The 23,303-nt window shown below is 32.0% G+C and overlaps 1 protein-coding gene and 1 non-coding gene across 7 annotated transcripts; one reads left to right on the forward strand and one right to left on the reverse strand.

Moving 5' to 3' along the window:
* Positions 1 to 1,353: 1,353 nt before the first annotated feature.
* Positions 1,354 to 22,021, forward strand: LOC118204899 (uncharacterized). 6 transcript variants are annotated; one of them, XR_004760906.2, is made up of 3 exons: positions 1,354 to 2,337; positions 5,538 to 9,955; positions 21,642 to 22,021. XR_004760906.2 is itself a non-coding variant. In XM_085809602.1 (3 exons), exons 1-2 carry the CDS (start codon positions 3,251 to 3,253, stop codon positions 5,551 to 5,553), a joined length of 516 nt encoding a protein of 171 aa, XP_085665728.1. In that variant the 5' UTR covers positions 2,366 to 3,250; the 3' UTR covers positions 5,554 to 9,955; positions 21,642 to 22,021. The 6 variants fall into 6 exon arrangements, 5 of the variants coding, with proteins under 5 accessions (XP_085665728.1, XP_035233087.2, XP_085665726.1 ...); XM_085809602.1 differs by lacking the exon at positions 1,354 to 2,337 and adding an exon at positions 2,366 to 3,746 and having other exon boundaries at positions 5,534 to 9,955; XM_035377196.2 differs by lacking the exon at positions 1,354 to 2,337 and adding an exon at positions 2,368 to 3,746.
* On the reverse strand, positions 5,145 to 5,263 carry LOC118204900 (5S ribosomal RNA). The gene has a single exon (XR_004760907.2). It is a non-coding gene; the product is annotated as a 5S ribosomal RNA (ribosomal RNA).
* Positions 22,022 to 23,303: the final 1,282 nt, after the last annotated feature.

Consider the following 23,303-nt stretch of genomic DNA (forward strand, 5'->3'; position numbering starts at 1 on the left):
TGCCAAACTACCTCACTGCAAGGCAGAAACTGAAAGCAATTAAAGAGGATGGAAAAAACAACAACAACAACAACAAAAAAAAAAAAAAAAAGGTTGCATTATGTTTTCTTTTATATTGAATACTATGCTCAATAACTGTTAAAAATGTCATGACATGAACTACGTTTTCCATATGTAACAGCACTTACAGCTTTAGTGATTTGGTTGTAACTGACTGGTGTTTGATTTGGCCGAATAAATCACAGTTCTTAATTTCTCTTTTGCTTCACAACATATTCATTCATGTGCAGATTTCTCTACAGCAGCTATTTTTGGTATAAACATAGTGCTCTTATATATTCTGGAGAAGAAATGTTCAATGAGTGTGTATGTACGTATGTATGCATGTGTATACATTCATATATCTAATTATTTTTGTACAGTAAGTATATTTACATTCAAGAGTATATTTTTAATTTTAATTGTATACACTAGTTACTCACTGTACTTATGTACTCATACTATGAGTACATATATATATAAATAGCAAAACTATATAGCACAAGCTTGTATAATGAAACATTGCACCAGTTGAAAGAGAAGCAATAACGAAGAAAGCTGAATTTAGCAACAGGTTTTTCTCTTCACGTTTCTGTCATCCACTTATGAGAATGAGAAGTAGTGTTAATTAATATTCATAAGATAAGTTTTAATAAGAATAATATTCTGTAATTCTGGACACATTCGTTTAAGTTTTCAAGTACATTTTAAAACAATAACTTATCAGTAAACTTCTGTGGGAAACTATAGGTGAACGGAGTTTAAAGCGCATCTTAGAAGTGGCGCCATCTTGCCATATACATTTGTACTAAAAAGTAGTTCGAATCTTGAATTTCGAAAGTCACTACAACGCATAGTTTGGTGTTTTTAAACCCTTTTACAAGAATTACAAATAATTTTATTAGTTAGAATAATTGCTATCACAAGAAATCTTTTTTAAAAGAGTGTCTTCTAATGTAAATACGAAAAACAAATGTGTGTGTGTGAGTATGGCAAAGCCTCCAGGGCTATCTGCCTAAGAGGAGGGATGCCCTCGTGGAGGACTTTCTAAGGGAAACTGGCTAGTATACACGTTACACATGGGGAAAACCACGAAAACGCCCATACAGCCAGCCCGTTCGCGGGATTCGAACCTCGGACCGAACTACCAGTGTTCAGCGACTTTACCGCTCGGCCGCTGGTGGGCCACGGAAAAATGTAATGTTAAAAAAAAAAAAAAAAAAGAGGGAACAAATGATAGCAATTATATCGAATCTTATTAAATTATTTGTACAGCCCTGAAAATGGCCTTTTTTTTTTTTTTTTTTTTTTTTTTAACCTTTAACACCTCCGGTTGCTGGTGTGCTTTTATGTGCAGCTTTGGTGGCCAGCTGCTTCTTAGGAGCTTTACCTCCGGTACTTTTCCTTGCAGTCTGCTTAGTACGAGGTATGACAAAAAGTAACGCTTTCGTTAAAACGAAAAGATATGCCCTCGCAAATGCCAATGATTAAAAATTACTTCATACTTTGATACGAACGTGATTATGCAGGGTTTCTACTGCGGCAGCAGTACTTCCCTGCAACCTGAGATGTTTCCAGAATGGGCATGGTGATGAGGTTTACATGAGTAGATCCAAAGATGGGATATCAGCACTCAAAAAAAAGAAAATGACCCAAAAACATGGCTTGGGGAAGTAAGTTAAAAATGATTTTTTTTTCATTCATTCATTACTAATTATGCCTAAATATTGCATTAGATGCAACGTGTCCGGCTCATGACAAGTATGCCCGAAGGGCATATGACATATCAGTTACTGGACCGAGTGATAGGAGGTATCAGAATTGGGAAAAAATGATTTTTAGCCCTGGCCTTTTTGTGAATTTAGTTTCAGATCATGTGACTAAAAATACCTATTGTAGAGGTAAGATTTCTAAGCCCCACCTACCATTATTATATAACATTTTCGCACGAAACAGAAAAAGATCCGATAAATGCTGTCTAAATCAGATAACTGACCTGACCAGACCACAATACCCTTCACGCAGATTACAATCTCAATTGCCGCTCTCGCGGCATTATTTCAGCAGAGCTGGTAACGTCGCGTGTGGCGGGTGGAAGCCTGGTTCAGACAAAAGGAAAAGGATCTACTGGTTCATTTAAAGTTAGCGCATCCGGTCAGAAGAGTAAAGAGTCAGGAAAAGAAGCCTAAGAAAGCAGCTGCATCATCAGCCAAGAAAGCTAAACCAGCTGCTAAGAAACCAGCTAAGACTAAAGAAGAGAAAAAGAAACCGGCTGCTGAGAAAGTTAGTGTTAAAAAGGTGAGTAAAGCAAAAAGCCCGAAGAAAGCTGTAAAGGCAGCGAAACCTGACTCCAAAAGACTTCATTGCTCCTGAAGAAGAGAGTCCTATGTGTGAGCGCTTTAGATATAGGTCATCCAAAAAATTTATGAAATATAGAGAATATACGTCAAAAAGAAATTGGAACTTTAACATTATTGTGTTAGAATTCAGATATATAAAAAGAAAATTAAATGCTAATTTTAATTTAACTCAAAAAGAATGAGGTGAAATTATATGACAGCCTAAAAAAAAACTTCAGATAAGTGGCCGCGCGCCAATGCCAATGATTTCAAATTACGGAGTACCTGCCTCGCAGATCCAGACGCGCATTTTTATGCTTTATACGAAAAAAGTGTCGGTTCGCCCAATAAGAAGAAATTATTAGGAGGGTGATAGAATTACAAACAATTAATGTAATTTAAAATCGAAAAGATCAGGTTGCATTTCAATAGCAATACTGATTGAATGAATGAAAAGAGTTCTGGAGTACAAGAAATTTTATTCTGTAAAATAAACTGACTCCGCATCCGGAAACAGGAAAAGAAAAATGAATATAATTTTCGGTCGTTGTCGAAGCCGTACGGAACGCTATTTAATCACTGTGTTAATTAAGAAATAAAGAATTTGAGTTCACTATACAGATATTAAAAAATTTATATTTAAGTAGAGACAAAAATTAATTAGTTAACTACTGCTGTCATCATAAATGTAGCATATGGATTCGATGCTGAGCTTATGTGACGTTATTTGTTAGTGCTCCTCTTCTGTGTGGATCGCCATTTTCACGCGACCCTCGTGCTCTTCTTTTATCTCTATACATATTTTGATGTGCGCTAATTATTGAGGATTTTATTTTGAACTGTGATGAACTTCTAAGTGTTTCCGTTGGATTATGTTTGTGAAATTAAGATGGCGGGAAATGATTTTCCCCCCATTAACTTTCGAGGATGCGAAAGCTGTTGCTCGTCGCCTCGTGTATTCTTTGGTGTCGGGTTTGCCGGATGAACTTGTTAAATACGCTCATGAAAAACTGAATAGCGAATGTAACGACTTATTATTGAAAGAACCGACTGACCTCAAGGATTACGTAAAAATTCGCCACGCTCTCTTTACACAGAAAACAATGTCGCCTGGCATAGAACAATACCAGAAAATTAGGACTATTTGTGAAGAGCTAACAATTTTATTTCAAGATAAGTGCAAAGCATTTTGTGAATTACATCATAATATTGTTAAACTTAATTATGGTGGACTGGTTCTTAATTTGCATGATGAATATAATGTTAATGAAAATTCTAGTGCTGTTTGCAATGTTGATGTTATTGATACCCCTAATCAGGTGAAGACTAATAGTGACTGTGTTATCATTATGGAGGATATTCATACCCGTAATGTTAATATTTCTGATAATAATTCTCTTATGACTTCTAAGCTTAAACGGCCGTCAAAAAATCGAGTAAAAAAAACGGCCAGACCATCTAAATTGATAAAGAATAATGTTGAAATTCCCCTCAGTAATAAATTTCATGAATTACCCAAAGATGTTTCGGACAGCAATGAAAATAATATGTTGAAAATGTTGCCTAAGCCCAACCACCAATTCAGTATTCAGATTTCAAGAAAAATATGAAGCAAGATACGGGATTAAATTTCGCGGGCAAGGTTTGGGGGTGATTTTTTGGAAAATCTTTCCCAAAACAGAAGATGCTCATCGAGGTATAACCAATTATAACGGCAGATGTAAAATTGATTATTATCTCATTACCAAAAAATATGACCGACTAATTAAAGTACTAGCCAGAGGCCTTCTCATAGACTGTTCGATAGATGAAATTAAACAAGAATTAAGTAACATGGGGTTCAAAGTTAGGAAAATTGCACAAATGCATAGACTAAAAGGTTAGAAGTAGTTAGGTGTTGCAACTGCCTCAAAGTAGGACACACCGCCAATTTTAGGGGTTGTCCTAAATTTCCAAAACCCAACAAAACTAACTCCAGACCTATGTAAATTGTACTGGAAAACTGATAATATGTAATAGATCCCGTAGTACTAATGAGTTATCTTATGCAAATGTAACAAGTGGAAATACGATTATGTTAGACACCCAGTCAATACAAGTTGTATTGATGTAAACAGTACTAATACCAGTAGCCTCAACTTAAAGCTCCCTAGGAGAAGTTTACAAGCTTCTAAAGGAAATAGGTAATCTATTTAAGGGTCTTTCAATAGCCAAAATTCTTCAGAAAATCAGTACCAAGTTACCTGAAATACAATATGCAAACTCAATAGATGAACTCTTTCTGCCCAAATGTTATCTCCTATAATGAGACCATCTGTATATAAATTTTATAATTTAAAAAAAAAATATATATATATATATATATATTATGACTTACTTATGCGAGCTTTTATTTTTATATGATATGCTTATCTTATTTTAAAAAGCTTTCTACCTTTAGGCTGGCTCATGGTTCCCTTTTTAGTTATTATTAATCACTTTTAAGAATGCCAGTGTTTACTTATTAATTTACTTTCTTACCAGTGTCATATTGTAATTAAATTCATCTTAAATAAATAACAATTCACCAAATGCTTATACTTTCCTTCATGTTTTCATCAAGATCTCTTGCAGTATTTCATGTCATCAGCTCGATAGATGCTTTGGCATTTCCACCCACTGATTAATTTTATTGAATAGTATAGGTTTCCTATAGTACACACAAAAAATGGTGTTTTAAATAATTATTACTATGGAAGCATAAAAATTTTTAACGAGACTAAAATATGTCAACAGCACGCAGTGTTCCCAGGTGGTCACCCTCCCAAGTACTGACTGCGCCCGATGCTGCTTGACTTCGGTGATCGGACGAGAACCGGTACTTTCAGCATAGTATGGCCGTTGACATTTACAATATACAGAAATAAATAACATGTACGTAACCCAAAACTCTGAGTTCAAAAGTATTCCTTTACTTGATGCACATCTGTGATATTTTTTTTTATGAATCATAAAGGTTATGAAGCATTTCCCATTGGGAAACATATTTTTTTTATAGCTGGGTGGGAAACAATAAATTAGAAGGTAATAACTACAACCCACAATATGTGTAATAGTAAACTGTAATAAAAATAATTTGAATATGCATATATTATAATGAACTTTTTCTCTCCAAGATAGGTTGGATGGAAATTAAAGCAGTTGGATGAGAACGAGCTGGTGACAAGAAAAAGAGGAAAAAGCGCAGGAAGGAATCTTTCGCTATTTATATCTACAAGGTTTTGAAACAGGTTCATCCCGACATTGGTATTTCCAGCAAAGCAATGTCCATCACGAATTTCTTCGTTAACGACATCTTTGAGAGAATTGCAGCAGAATTTTTTCGTTTAGCTCATTACAATAAGAGGAGTACTATCACTAGGCAAGAAACTCAAACTGCAGTACGACTGTTGTTGCCTGATGAACTGGCAAAACATGCTGTTGGGGAAGGTACCAAAGCTATCACCAAGTACACCAGCTCTAAATAAATTTTCAAAGCTTTCTTTATAAAAAAAGGCCCTAATGATAAAGATTAGCTGTTGCCTGCTTATCCTTAAATTCTATGCCACATATCACTCATTTCACATAGGCATTCTTAAAGGAATTCACACTTACTCTTTGCAAAAGAATTTAATGATATACTTCAACTTTGCAAGTTGACATCTCAGCTCATCTTTATCCTTGTTGCTCTGCATCCAATTTCTTTCTTTCAAAATGTGGATCTAATCCTATATACGCACAATAATGAGAGGTGAAATAAGTCTATGCTTTGCCTTTCATGATTCCTTGGTATCAAAATTCATTGGCTGACATCAGCCTTAATAGCTTTCAATGCAGTTGTTTTTCCATAAGTTTGCTATTTATCAAATTCAGCAAAATGTCTTCATATCAGTGTTGTTGCTTTCAGGTGTATGCATCACGAATTGTTTGAACTTCTGGTTCTGTGCACTTATCGAATATAAAACATTTGATTTTGTCAGTAGTAACAACAAATTCGATGAAAGTCCTTTCCTTTCACAAAGTGAATTAATGTTGCATCTCATAACCATCAGATTTCAGCTGTGTGAGATGATATTCCATTTGCATTAAATGACCTAATTAAAGTGAAGATGACTTCTTGTTTCTAAACACAAGGTATTACCTCACTTTCATGTAAATTTTTAAAATATGCTTAAATGGAAGTAGTTCTAAATATTGTACTACTAGTTCAATGATGATAACAAGATTCTAATTATCAGGTACAACAATGAACATAGCTGTCTTTCGGTATGTCAGCAACTGCTTATTTATTTTTTCTACCTCATCAGAAAGCGATACTGACTACTCAAATGAGAACTGATACTGCATTCATGTTTAAATCTGATTATGTCACTCAATATAAATTGCAATAAATTCGGTATCCATCAAGGAATACTCTCTAAATTAAGAGTGCTATGTCAGTAAGCATTTCTAATCCACAGCAAGAACACTCTTCCAACTTTCCAGCTCAGAACATGTATGTAATATGATTAATAAGTTTGAAAAAAAAACTATTTAGTTTTTCATATGATAGACCAAGCATTTGGAATTACAGAATATTTTTCTTTTTAAAAAATATATCATAAACACTAAACATTAAACACAATAAATACTCATAGAATTTCCAATTTTATATTCAACATAAAAGGGTAAAACGTAATCAAAGCACATGCATGATGAAAATTTCAAATACATAGTAAAATATTCACATGAAGATCCACTATGATAAGTGGAAGCCTTCACCAAGCATTTAGAATTATGGGATATCCTTCTTTTTTCCAAAACAATTATTATAAAAAATAAACATTTATACACCAGAAAGAAAAACTAAGAAGAAAAATATGGTTTTTGAAAAATGCTTTTATCCTACAAATTTTCCTATTACTTATGGAATAAACTTACCTTTCAATAAAAACTACATTCCTATTTATATATATTACAGATTTAGTTGAACAATGCTAAGTTCTTGAACATTCTTTACCCTAAACATGCACCATCTTGCTATACAGGATGCAATTTGATCTGACCACTTTATAAGTTGAGTGATCACTTCAGCACAACAGAACTCTTTTGAACAATGAATTCTATTGCATCTGCCTGCCCCACTCTGAAATAGATATCGAGGGTTAATTTGCATTTCAATAGCTATTTACATACAGTGTAAGTGGCAACAGTTGTATTGCCTCACTGAATGATTCCAGTACTTTCCTGCAATGTGTTTTGATTCTGTGTGACATTATTTAGTGTAGAAATAAAATTTATAAAACTTCTTTGTTTCCTTTTCCCATTTATGTAATTAAGTATTTTCAATAAAAGAAAGCCATACCTAAATCAACTTACCTGGATAGTTATTTATGTTTAGAGAATTTAAATATATATGCAGATCTGCTCCAGCATAGCATTTCTTCTACTTTTTTTTTTACATTCTGAAATTCAAGTCTTTTAATAAACAGCTGTGTAGAGCTTACTTTTTCGTTATATATATATATATAAATAAAGTAGGGGTATTGCTTGTCTGAAAAGTTCTGGTTTTAACATTTCTTAAATACGTTATTGCATTTACAGGATTATCTAAAATATATGAATTATTAATTTCATTTTTTTGTCTTTATGAAAAATTTGATCTAAATTACTTACTTTATGTCTTTACTGATAATTTTTCAGCAGCTTCATGCGTGAAAATAGCACTAGGCATGTGTGATATGAAATTAAGAACTACTGAGTTCAGGCAATCAACAAAATTAAGATATTTAATATAAATGAATTGTGCCAAACTACCTCACTGCAAGGCAGAAACTGAAAGCAATTAAAGAGGATGGAAAAAACAACAACAACAACAACAAAAAAAAAAAAAAAAAGGTTGCATTATGTTTTCTTTTATATTGAATACTATGCTCAATAACTGTTAAAAATGTCATGACATGAACTACGTTTTCCATATGTAACAGCACTTACAGCTTTAGTGATTTGGTTGTAACTGACTGGTGTTTGATTTGGCCGTTCAATATGCATACCTTTACTGTTTTTTTATGCACTAATACATTTTGCATAAAGAAATATAAATCCATATCCAAATATTTTTATTTTGAGCATATACATTGTGCAGATTTTTAAAAAACATGAAGGATATTGCGAAGTTGAAAGTGAGCAATAGAAACCAACATCAACACAATATCTAAAAGAGAGAACGGCGTATATTATTCACTATATACTGCACACATACTGGAAAGTTAAGACGTAGAACTGAAGAATATACATGATGAAAGGAATCCTTGCCTTTAAAGAACAAGATAACACACCACTATTCCAATCTCTACTACTATTAATTCACTACGACACGAACGAGAGAGAACGATGAGAAAACACACAATAAATATTACACCTTCGTAAGCAGCATAGTAGAAATAAAAACTGAAAGCACTAATGCAGAGTCATTGTAACACAGAAAAGCACTCCAGTTTTAGTTTAAGCGGTTGGCCAAATGAATAGCGGTTCATTTCCCATCAGTAGCATCCACTTCTTCAATTGTCGACTTTTCTTCCATACTTTGACAATAACTACTATCACATCCAACTCACACCACAATAATCGGCTAATACTTCGCTATTCTCCATCACTACGAACTATTTCAAAAGGAAAACATGTTTTTTCCGCATCGGCACTTTGCTACTACAAAACGATACGGCAGGTCAGATCATACCTTTGAACTTCAAGTGTCGTGTTAATGAAAATATATTACTTGACCTACTTTTATCCATTTAAGGCGATTAACAGTGATGAAGTGTGTGTCCCAACAGGGCGCATATAAGTAGAAAAAATATTCTTGAGTTCTATCCATCTACATGTTCCATACCTGACTGATCTCGTGTAATTATTACACCTGCGAAGTAAAAGAAAAACGTTCCTGGCTTGTTCTGCAAGACGCCTGACAAATAGATGTCAATCATTTTCAGACAGATTGGATTGGCTGAAATATAATAGCCCCGCCCTTAACCACGCCCAGAAATAAAAATAAAAAAAAAAAAAAGCGCGGAGCGGCCGCGCTAACGCGCGGCAGAAGAGGATAATGCTGTACTTCTAACGAAGGGGGCTCGCCGCAAACGGCCGGGAAATAAAAACAAAAAAAATAACAATTTAAAAATTCTAGCCAATCAGAATGCTTGATTTCAAATATAAAAACCATTAAATTCGGATAAATGGGTGGAGTTAAAAATTTTGGGAGTAATCACTACATTAACATATTTAAATTACATACAGAAGATGTTTACAAGGCATCTTCCCATTGATATATTAGTACAATCCTGCACCGCCCAGCTCATGTAATTCTTTACTTTCAGCGCTCCTCGAAGCAACTGTCTTATGACTGCCGGAACATAGCACGTAATCTTACGTGCTAATCGCGGCATAAAGTGGAATATGGAACATGGATATATTAGGATTTCTTGCGTATTCGTTTTAAGATGAACTTGTACAGTCCAAGTTTCGGATAGAATTTTATATTTCTTTAATACGATCAGGTTTCATGGTGATGGCTAACATGAGTAAGTCCCCTTTTCTGTTTTAATATAAAAGAAACTAAATTTGCGTCGGTGGGCTTCGTCAATTCTACTGCCATATATTTAATCCGACGTCATGTAACTAACATATATTAGTTATGTGTTTTAAAATTTTTCTATTTCATATACTTTATAGAATCTCTAATTTGTAATGCAAATAAATACGTAGAGTATTTAATAATCACTAGCATTTACTAAATACTCTAACTATTCATTTGCCACAGTGATTAACAAATGAATAGTTACACATGTAGCCGTTTTACAAATTTTTATTTCATATTTGACTTTTAGAAGCTGTTACTTATATTTCATTCATTATTAAATGTTATTGAGTAATTTTACATAAAACAGCTACATAAATATTTCTTTCCAACATTAGCCATTCATATTAAAACTGCCTTTCATTTTGTAACGATCTTATTCATACTTCACTAAATATATATGTCTGCTATAGAAAATCCAGTCTTGTTTTTGATTCTGATAGAGAGCTAGTCAATAAATATGCACAGAAATATGTTAAGTAAAAGATAATTTATTTTACAGTACCTTAATGCAGATAAATCCTTAATGCAAATACATCCTAATGCTATCCTACCCTAATAATATGCAAATATATACCCTAAACTGCTGTAAAATAACCATATGTCTCAGTTTTCACAGCATAACCCTAATTTCTAGAAATAATTTGTCATTTTATAAATATATTTATGAAGCAATTTAAGACTAAACAAAATGGAGCCATATTTTTCATATTATTTAGAATACCAGAAATTCGAAATAATGTAGAGCATAAAGTTATTCACGAAGGTGTTTTAAGCATATTGTTTTTGAATCCTTAATGAACATTACTTGAAGCATGACATGCATGTTAAAAACTTTGAGTGATAGACATATAATTAAAAAGATAAGATAATAACATTAGTTATGAGCCTTTTTAAATTTGTATTCCATCTTTATTCAGTTTTGAGAGATATCAACTAATCTGTTTCAATATATATATAAATAATATGTTTCAATATTATTATATATTAATTTAATGGTGATTCATTGCATTTTTCACTGTGTCATATAGTCACAATATCAGATTTACTTCATATTATAAATTGCTGTTATTCGCTGTATCAAATTATTATTCTTGCAAGCTCTTAAATTCCTTTCAGAAAGGTAATAAATAACATGTAACTGCAAAAATAAAGAAATGCATGTCTATCTGTAACAATTTCTATGAAAAAACATTCCAGAATTAAATGCTAGTCCAAGTGAAATGGTTTTATTTTTCTTTAAGAAATTATTTTAGGTTTCATAGAATTTAGAAACATGCCCCCTCTCCCCAAAAAAGACTCACCAAATAAATAAGCCCCAAATTCAGCATCCTTCAGTATTTAAATATTATTAATGAGAGGTATTAGCTAAGTAGTACACATTTTCTAAGTATCCGCTTTAAACAAATTTTACCCAATGCTACCTACTTCATCCAACAGTAGCTAATTTTATCCAGTTTAAACATTCTTTATTTTATATTATATAATTTCATGATTATTTTATTTCCTAATTAGTTTCATATAATTTCCTGTTATTTCCTAATTAGAACAGAGGTAATTTATACCTATTATATTTAATAAACACTTAGTATCTGAAGTTTAAAAATCTGTACTAAACAGAAAATTTTATGACAGAATCTTGCCATTATCACCTCAGCATAAAAAAAAAATTAAATATTTTAACATTAACACTTGTTAAGTATAATGTGGTTTGGAAACTGCATTATTTAATTTATCACCAAAATTTGTGTGTAATAAGTTGGTATTTTTCAAATGAGACATACCCATTTGAACTATTTTATTTCGTTTACTGTCAGAAATTTACTATTATTCTTATTTTTTTTTTTTTTTTTTTTTTTTTAAGGAAGGCCAGAAACACAGTAGAGACAAAAAATATGAAAATCAAAATTTCTTAGTATGATCCGAGACAGAAATTTTCCAAGTCAAATAAGCGTGAAATATTTATTTATTCTTTCACTATTATTCACTTAACTTTTCTTCTAAGAATTTCTTCATTTGTTGTTTGCGTGATTCATTCGTTCTTCTTTTCCATTTAATTACATAGGAAAAAGTATAATCCAAAGCAATTTTATGATAATTGTGGAGAATTAATTTCTGAAAATTTCTGAACTAATTTTCACAAATGTTCCACACTTATATGTCAAATAAACGATTACAAAATGAGTGTAGTCACCAAGAAAAGTTATAAAATACTTCATCTTAGGTCCACATGCATCAATATGCACAAAATAAGACTTTTAATCAAATTATTATTATTATTATTATTATTATTATTATTATTTTTGTACGGTTCTGGCTTCCAATAAATATTAACTCATTTGAAGACCATCCATCAAACAAAAATTGGCTAACGTAGACAAGACCTACATAATTTAGGGTTGCATCTTTGCACACATATATAAATGTGTAGTTCAACTGTGCACAGTTTCTGTCATTTCTCACTCCCACTTAATGGCTTTAGGAATTAATGGTTGCTATAATAAATGTGCAAAACATATATACACATCAAACAAAAAACAATCAAAGTAACATTTACAAGCGCATTTGCACCTGTTTCATAAAATAACAACTGAAAACTTCTCAGGAATGATCAGAGTTTTGCAAATATATAAAAGACCTACTTTATTTTTAAAATCCGTTTGGAGCTTTAAAATAAAAGCTAAAAATCTGTATTCTCCCACTACACACTCTAGCCCCTGTGGGCCCCCTTTTGTGCAATTTTATTACTCACTGTATTCCAGATTTCACTGCATAAGTTATTTAATTTCACAATGATTTAATCCAAGATTTTTCATCTATTAGGGAGTAGATAGTGTTTATTTTCTGTATATCAATGTGTGTAGGCATGTATGTGATAGCTGCTTAGGCTGATGCCAAGCTAGGTTTAATATGTTATGACCTAGCTTGGCTGAAATATATATGATATGATTATCAGATCTAAATTAACAAACTCACTAACTACACTGCTTTTATAATTATTATTACTTCATTTATACTTAAAAATTATATAAATATTAAATTAAAATAAATAAAAAATTGTATAATGAGTAATATAAAATAATAGTAATACAATTTGATTCTATAAAGTGATTGAGTTTTATATGCAGCCATGCAGGATTTCGTTTATGTTAAGGATACAAGGTTATATATTTTTTGGGGGGTGAGGGGGGAGATACAAAATTATAAAAATACTTATTTTATACAAGATTTCAAGAAGTTTTTCTGAATAAATTCTGTACATACGTAAACCTCTCTCTCCTTGCATACAGCCCGGCTGTTGAGATTAATACTCTTTTTTTATATACTGCTTAATATGTAAGTTAAATATACACTTTTTAATAAAACTTTTATTATTTTTTCCCATGGATGACAAAATCCATTTTAATTCAATGTCACAGCTCTATGTCAAATTACTGTTTCTACAACCAGTTACTCTATCACTTCAGCACCACAAAAATTCCAACTTCACCAGAATTCTGGTTCAGCAAGTTGCATGATACCTGCCCCACATGAAAGAGAGCAAATCCCTGTTTCTACACCAATAATGGAACACAAGGAATTGCCGTACACTGAAAGACCAAAGAAGATGTTGAAGAATTAAATAACTTACTCCAGCAATTTGAAAATGCACACAATATCGTACATACTAGAATGCAACAGGGCCCACCAGCGGCCGAGCGGTAAAGTCGCTGAACACTGGTAGTTCGGTCCGAGGTTCGAATCCCGCGAATGGGCTGGCTGTATGGGCGTTTTCGTGGTTTTCCCCATGTGTAACGTGTATACAAGCCAGTTTCCCTTAGAAAGTCCTCCACGAGGGCATCCCTCCTCTTAGGCAGATAGCCCTCGAGGCTTTGCCATAATTAAATACACACACACACACACTAGAATGCAACAGGAGAAGCCGTTGTAAATATTCTTTCAAGAGTAACAAACCATAATCTACCAGAATTCAAACACTTATTTAAACTTCGAGATCGAAATAATACAATTAAATGAATTATCGAATGTACACCTGTTACCTAAACAATCCAGTACGGTTGGCATATTTCCTGTATCTCCTAATTTATAGATGCCAGACAATGTGCCAACTGTCAGGCTTTTGACAAGAACAAATAATTGCCCATATCACTGTCACTGCACTTACTACGGCGAAAAGCACAGAGAAGTGTAATGTCCTGCCAATAAACCAAATTGTATAAACTGCACCATAAATAATAAATATTCCAGTTGCATTATTATTGTGATCATCCTGCATATACTCCTTATTGTCAATCTTACCAAAAAGTAATAAAAATCCATAGTACTTGCAAAGCACGTTCCACAATGTCATACCGTCATCGAAAACTTAAGCAAAATCCATGGCCTTGGTATACATACACAAATCTTGAAAATTTATCACTGCAGAAGAGCCAGATACAAACGTATGATTGTTCAAGCGAAAATAACGTCATGGCAAAAATATTGTCCAGGAAATAGTGAAATATATGGCATTCATCATAAAATAACTACTAACCACCTATATAAATTAGCTCAACTGCACCTACAAACTGGCCCGGACCATCAACCAAGTGATATAAATAATTTATTGCATCAAATTCTTCAACCAGAATTTTTGGAACTTATAACCCACGCGATGATGCTTCTGAACAACATACAATCAGATTTGCATCTACAAGCATACATACTTCAGCACACCAACTATTTACAACATTACACAACCAACTATTTATACACACCAACTATTTATACATTAAGACACAATAACAGGCTGAAGAAATAATAATGATCCTAATTTCAATCCATCTTTGCCTTCAGCCTTTAAAGAAATTATGTTTTAGTTCTGGTTTCATCAACAGATGGCACCACTAGCTCATTTTCTGTCCAGGCTTTCTTATCTTATTGATCATTATATCCTATCTCGTTCATTTGCGCTTTTGCAGCTGAGGATGGTGGTTCGGTAAAACCATCGAAACTAGGCCTGTGAAAATTTGAAAATATAATGCTGATACCGTCCTTCCTGTCTTCTCTAGGCAAAAATTTTGAAAAAATTATTAGTCAACCAACTGAAACCGGAAGATCTACACTGAATGCATTATCTAATATTAAGAAAACTTTATTAAACAATAGAATGAATGGCCAACATACAGCATTTATCAGTGTTGACCTCAAGAATGTATTTCATAGCTTATGGTGGATGGCTATTATCTAAGCTCTTAAGAAAGCAAAGTGTCCTATCATTTTATACAATATATTCAAAAATTACCTCTCATATTGTCACCTTCTTCTTTATAATAATAATAATGGAACTATTTACAAAAACAAGCAAACAGCTACCTGCAGGGTTCCTGTGCAGGACCCATATTATGGAAGATCACTTTCAACAATATACTTAAAACTTCCTGGCCCAGTCAAACAAAAATTCTAGCATATACAGATGATGTAGCTCTCCTCATTTCAGGAAATATGCAGAAAGAATTACAACAAAACTCAAATGAGCTTTATCACCTTTTATACCAATGATGTTCTAAGCTCGAATTTGAAATAGTCCTTCACAAATCTCAAATCTTATTGATTCCTAAGAAAGACAGATCCCTTACATGACAACCTCATATTACCATTGACAGAAATCGTATTAAAATAGTTAAAAACTTAAAATACTTTGGAGTCATTTTTAACAATAAATTAAACTGGATTAATCATATTCTGGATCTTAAAAAATGCACATATATAATAGCTAAAAATCTAAAATCTATGCAAAGACGAAATTGGTGCATCAATCCATCTTCAAAATATCCTTTATACGACAGAGCCGACCAGCAGCTGAGCGGTAAAGTCGCTGAACACTGGTAGTTAGGTCCGAGGTTCGAATCCCGCGAACAGGATGGCTGCATGGGCGTTTTCGTGGTTTTCCCCATGTGTAACGTGTATAAGAGCCAGTTTCCCTTAGAAAGTTCTCCACGAAGGCATCCCTTCCCTTAGGCAGATATCCCTCGTGTGCGTTTGCCATAATTAAGTACACCAACACCTTTATACGACAGTCGCAGAAAAAATAGTCACATCTGCTGCAGCTATTTGGGCTCAGCCTATGCAAGGACATGAAATCAGGCATCTCCTAAGTATTCAAAGACCATTCATTTTAAATATAACCAAAGTCTATCGCACTACCTCCAATAGCTCTCTCCAAGTCCTTGCAGGCTTACTACCACTCCACGTAAAAGGGGAACAAGAAGAAATAGCACAAAATGCTTAACTCCTACGTATGCCAGCAGCATTTCACAATACAGTACAAAGTCCGTAATCTGGACGTCCATTATCTGGAATGATCTATAATCTGTACCTCAAAGCCACAAACTTTATGCCATGTGTGTAAAGAATGCGCATACAATTACGCATGCGTGTATTGAAATGTTTAATATAGTAAACAAATAAATATTAAGCTTCTTTTTTTTTTGTAAAATTTGATACCCTTTAGATCATAATTGCTCTTTATTTCATAAATTACAGTTTCATATTTTTAATTGTATAATTTCTGCATGCCATCTTACCAGATTTAAATTGATGATCTATAATCCGGAAAACCCCCTAATCCGGAAGTCCCGACGAGTCCGGATTACAGAATTTGTACTGTAATAGCTTTTCTCCAACTAACTTTGAAGAAAAAATCAATCCATATGATATGCATCCCGCACTCCAGAGTATTGGCATCTGCACAAGTCTTGCAGAAATAACCGAAAGCATATACTACATTACTATTTACACAGATGCCTCCAAACTCAATGAAAATGTTTGTTGTTCTCCATAATAATCATTGCCTCCATGAATGGGAGGGACATCTACACTCCCAACAAAAGTGTTTTCCAAGGCGAAGCTTCCGCAATAAAACATGCACTTCCCTATATCGAGCACAATAACCTGAAACTCACCATTATAAAAACAGATAGCTTATCAACACTCCATGCCATACTGGATCCTCTCCATAAATCTCCTATCATTAAATCCATACAAACAATCCTCCAAAATAATAACCAACTATGTACCCGACTCTCATGGATAAAAGCACACTCTGGAAACACTGGCAATGAGTCGGCTGATTCTATTGCTAGGGATGCTGCATGAAATATTAATGCCGATATTCTCTAAATACCCTGGCCAATATCATATCTAAAACGACAACTCCAATTAAAAGCTCACAGCATATAGCAAGAAGAATGGGATGATAATATCACTGGCCGAAGAACATACTGTCACCTCTATTAGGTCAATAGCAGTCGCCTAATAGTCGATCCACATTTGGTTCGTTACATTTCTGGACATGGCCCATTCCCTGTTCCCTTGTCTACTAACTGAAAGCTCCCTCATCCCAATTCCATCTTCCAATACCTAAGCTTTCTGCAAATTCATGATCTGCCAAAAACATCTTGCAAATTCAGATTGCAAAAGTTATTCGACCTTTGTTTAGACATCTGTCAAGCATCATATCGTATGAAAATACGAATTCTTTTATTTTGTTAGGAACTTTTCACGAGTTTACAATTATGAACTATTAACATAACACATACTTTGATCTACTGAATGAGAGTCATTATCTTTGAACTATCCAAACTTTATTTTACAGATAAACTCTGAACAGTATGATAAACTACAATTTATTTAAACTTTAGAACTATTTATATTTTAGAAACTTCAATTTTTTAATTTATCTGAACTTCAATTTTTTTATATATCTTTAATATATCTAAACTCTTTATTAGAACTACCTGAACTACATATACGAGCTATTTGAACTATATACATGAACATTTTGAAATATGAACTATAGATTTTGAACTGTAGACTTTGAATATAGACTTTGAACTGTGGATTTTGAATAGACTTTGAAGTGTAGATGACGTACACATATTTCTTACGATATATTACGTATGAACATCATATCATATCATATCATATCGGTATGTTTCGTAAACTACTCTTCATTACTACTATTTCTTTTCGTCGCATATTATGTTCAAAATTGCGTACGTATATTAAAGAGTTGTCATATATTATGTTTAAAATTTTTGTATTATATTCAAAACTCTGTACATTTATTATTATGTTATTTTATACACAATGCTCCAAATTTTTGTATTATGTTCCAAACTATGTGTGATTCCAAATTATGTATTCATTCCAAATCATGTATCTATTTTGTTAATATCAATAAATGGCTGGGTCACGTAGTGGGAAGACGGCGCTAAACGAATTAACCAAATGGTAAAGGTATGATGCTCATCTTCCCCGTTCTTAAACCTAAGAATATTGTTATAAAAGTTTTTGTAAAATTACGGAAGCATTTTCCTAATAAATCTGAAAGTGAAATTATTACTTTTGCTGCTGATTTAACTGGCTTTGAAATTCCTGCTGTGCGAAAAAGGACTAAAGCTATAAATGATAAAGTTGATTTGCCCAGTATGTTGGAAATGCTATTGGCACAGTAGAACGAATGATGGATGATTTAGCATTTGCATTTAGAAAAGGAAAATGCCAGTCAGTTTTCATTGAACCATTGAATGTGATGATAGTTTGTGCTGGAGGCATGCACAGATATTCAAGATATGTAAAAAAAGTATCGTGCACAAAGTAAGACGGTTTATTAGTGATGAAACTTGGGTGAATTTTTAGGCCCAAAATTCGGGAGGATGCGACTATAAAATGCGCTAAGAGAGCCTTTTTCACTGGCCTTTCAAAGGTTTAATTGCTCCCTCAGGAAAAGGCTCACATTGCATACTTGTTCATGCTGGTAACAAAAACAGATTTATTCCTGAAGCATGTGATATATTCAGAGATTTTAAAAAAAAAGTTTATCAGGAAAATGAATGCAGAATATTATTAAAATTAGTTAAAAAAAAAAAAAAAAAAAAAAACTAGCTACTTAGCCTGCAACCGAACAATATAATAATCTTGCACAATACATCGTATCACAGCATTTTGTCTGAAAGCATTCTTCAATTACAAGTAAAATAGACATTCAACATAGGTTGTCAGAAAACAAGAAGAAAGGCATACATACTGAGCTATATTTACCACTATATCATTGCAAACTGAACTCATCCCAATTTGAATTGTGAAAGTGTGTGTAGCATCTTGAAAATAAAATATGAAAGGAAAAAACTGTAAATTGATTAATTTGGTGACTCCTATACAATGAGCTAAATGCATGAGGCACATAAATAAAGAAGAGAAAAATGTGAAAATTAGATTGTCTGCTGGAGAACACTGTTGGGTGCATGAAATTTAACATCAATGAGTCAGGTAGCTCAGATTCGTCAGATGATAATCTTAGTGATTGAATAACTCAGTTAAAAAAAAAAAAAAAAAAAAGGCTAAGGCCATAAATTAAAAATACAAGGTGCTCTTTTCAAAGCCACAAATTAAGGAAAATGCAGAATGCTTCGCCATTAGGGCAACTAATTCAACACAACCAGAATACAGCTTTAAAAAATGCAAGCTAATCTCAGTATAAGTGGAACCAGGAATGCAGGAAATTGCCAAATGTGCAGTGAATTGCTGGAATGGGTTTCGACTTTAAAATTTTAAAAGCGATTTCATTTTTTATTTTTATGAAAGCATTGATTTTATGAAGCAATTATTTTATGATATTGTATTCATTTGAATTTGTTCCTTGGGTTTTGTTTTTAATAAGCAGTGATATTATTTACTTGTTGATTATTAGACATAACTTCATTGTTATCTTTGCAATGAAAACTTGAATTTGTTCCTTGGGTTTTGGTTTTAGTAAGCAGTGATTTTATTTTACTGTACTTAATGATTATTAGATCTAACTTCACTGTTATCTTTGCAATGAAAACAATCTTTATCATTATGATTATTTTTCTTACACATTTTTTTAAAACTTTTTTAAAGAGTCTTTGTCTACAGTTAACAGTGATTCTAAAGCATCAATGAAATACTTATATTTATCTGACAAAGTTAACAAAATGTTACAAATTATCAAATTTTTATCAATTCTTCAGGAAAAATTATTTGGAATTTTTCTTCTGTAATTTTTTATGTTCATCTTTCATATCATTAAAAATTTTCCCCTGCTTATGACTTAAAATTATTATTTCAAATATTTATATCTGCAACGGATTTTAGTTGGGTGTACATATTTATACATACATACATGCAAAACAGTGTATTCTTCTTTAAATATTTCATTTTACACAATAATATTATGTGGAAAGTAAAAACTGTTTAACTTTTTTGGTTTACTGCCCACATTAAACAATTAAATGTTCAACACTGCCCTAAAAATTCACATTTCTGGAAGATAAAGCAATTCGTTTAATGATCTTGTGTTATCTGTATATTAATGAAATTAATAGTAAATACAATTATATTTAACTAAGTTATATGATGGATAGAATACAAACTAAACAAGTTACAACATAAGTTAGCAGGATGAGCCAGAAGTAATAATTAATTAAAACCAGAAGAAATAATTTGTAACTAAATCTCACAACGAGATTTTGCGTTCAATCCCTATAAAAGACTGAATCACTTTTCAAATTGTTGCCACAAAATATTATCGCCCTATATTATATTTAAAGAATTTAAATAATGAAGAATTTGCATGAATCTCTGCATGTTTTTCAATGTAGACCTCCACCCAAATATGAAAACCTGGAAGCCATATTGTTGAATTGTGTATGTTTTATTGTGTATTTCATATTTTCTAATGAAATATATTTCATATTTTAGTATTTATTTTAATTAAATTAATTTTTTTATTTATTAGTGATTTTAGTATATGTCATATTTTACAACGAATTTTTGTTAACAAACTCAATGGTTTCAAAGCGAGCAGTGGCAACACTGAACGGAAAAAAACATTTTTATCCCCAGCACGCGAAATTGCTAAAGATAGGCTGATTTTAAATATATTTAATGCAAACAAACATTAGCCCAAATCTGTCGATGGGCAAAATTTTCTGTTCAGTAAATCATTTCCTTTGATGCACTGAACATTTGCTATCACTAATTTCAAAATTCGGGGGGGGGGGAAGCATTAAAATTAAGAGGTTTCTCTGTTGTTCTTCCAGAAAACCTTGAGCAATCTTTAAAAAATCTTGAGTAAAGACCATGTTAGTTGTAATTCACAAGAATTGACAGTGAACTGCATATTAAAAAACAGCTTCGTCAAAACAAGCTTCTGGCAGAGAAAAGTAGTAAAATGTTTTATTACTATTAGTGCAATTACTATTAGTACAAAGGTCATTATTGTAATTGCACTGACAGTACTTAAAAAGGAAAACCATAACCACAACTTACACTATTCCAAAAGAAATTTAGTAGTAGTATTGATTAACCAAGCAATATTTTCAAAATTCTGTACAAACATGTCAAATGTTCTGTAAGCTTAAACGGATATATTGAAAGATAAGAAGAAAATATTTCAGTCTTCAAACTTTCAATTATAAAACAGCCTAGTCCTAATACTTTGTAGATTAACTGATTATTTCGTCTGAGTATTCCTTTTATTCTAACACTGTTACTAATGAAATAGCACAAAATGTTGTTTAATGTTCAGAATGCGAATTTTATTCAAAATATATTTCTAATTTTAGGTGCAGTGGAAAAGCAGCTATCAAGAAAGTTAAGCTGCGATTTCGAGTTATTTCGAGTTTTACTTCTGATGATGAACTGAATATAGCCAACTGTACTTGTGTCTCTGATTACTATTTCTGTGCAGATTTCTGTTTCTGTTCTAAGAGTAATAATTTTATGAATGTACTTGTGTCACTGATTGCTATTTCTATTCTAAAAGCCACAACTTTATGAATGTTGACTGTATTTTAAATTGTATAATTGTCATTATTTAATATTGCATGAAATAGAATCACCAAAGATCTAATGTTTTACATAATTATATTCCAAATAAGTTCTTTTTTTTTGAAAAATACAAATTATCAATAAATATGCAAATAAATATTTGTTCAAAATTGTTTCAAGACATGTATTTTGACCTTTCAACAAATTTGCTCTATATAAAATGGTAGTGATGAGGAATTTGAACAAAATTAGTGATGATAGTAGTGATGAGAATTTAAACAAAATTTCAAAAAATATAATAATTAAGAGTAATAATGAATTCTGTAATTTAAATTACATCTTGTTTGATTTGGAGAAATTGCTGTTTGAATGCAAATTCCATCCACTCATAGTCATAAAACTGATTAATTTTCTAGATTGCATGATATGGCTGATGATCAAGTAAGAATACATAAAAAATTTCAGGATGACATTTTTATATTGGGGGGAATTTATATAGTTATACAATTTTGCCTGTCTGTAACATTAAGAATATTTCTTTTAATTTAAATCAAAATTTAGGTCAAAAGCAGGAGGTAATTTAGCATCGTTACTTAGTATGTAAAGTATTGTTCAGTTAAATCCTTATTCTGAATTAATATTGATAAATTATTACTCCATACTGAAGAAACGAAGATAACTTAATTAGTGATGCTAATAATTAATACAAAAGTAAATAAGGTCATTGAAGATTGAATGAACTGGGGAAATTGCAAAGCATGTTTAGTAATTAATTTATATTATCCATAAAAATTTCTTAATGACCCACTAATGGATCATGCCTCACACTTTGCAAACCACTAAATTAAACAAATGAACAATCAATCACCTTTTAAATTATAGGCATTTAGCAATTTTTTACTTATTTTCCAAAAACTATTTACGCATGAAAATTTTACTTTTGCATACATGATATTCATGCTTTGCTTACCTTGTAATAAATATTATGTCTGAATGCTTAAAATGCCATTACTTATTTAAAATCTAATGCTTTTTAATTCACATCAGTAATAATTAGTTCCTTACACCAGCTTGTTACTTCTAGATGAAATGTAGATACATTTTGCTTGCTTTACGCTCCCATAATCCCAATGCATTGCTTTTAAAAAATTGTTTTAGTAATGTTTTAATTTATTATGAAAGTTTGTTTTATTTATTATCAAACTACATAAGAATTTAGATGTGCTTTCAGAAGAGATGCTCAAATTTTGCAGACTTCACATTTTTCATGCATAACTTTAATTGTACAGTTAACTCATTACTAAACAACAGCAGAATTAATTGAAATTAATGACAGATTTCTTCAGTTTAAGTTTATATTCACAGAGAAAATTTGTCATCAGAAGCATCCTTTTGTAATACAAAGATAAAATTTAACCAACCTATTAATTATAAAATTTGGTATCAACAGAAGAAAC

Source organism: Stegodyphus dumicola, chromosome X2 (assembly GCF_044657685.1).
Source record: "Stegodyphus dumicola isolate Sdum_Otavi_A_Nest chromosome X2, ASM4465768v1".
NCBI classification, from domain to species: domain Eukaryota; kingdom Metazoa; phylum Arthropoda; class Arachnida; order Araneae; family Eresidae; genus Stegodyphus; species Stegodyphus dumicola.

What these genes read in the sequence shown, in the direction of transcription:
- LOC118204899 (XM_085809600.1), top strand. Translation starts at nt 3,251, where the DNA reads ATGTTTGTGAAATTAAGATGGCGGGAAATGATTTTCCCCCCATTAACT.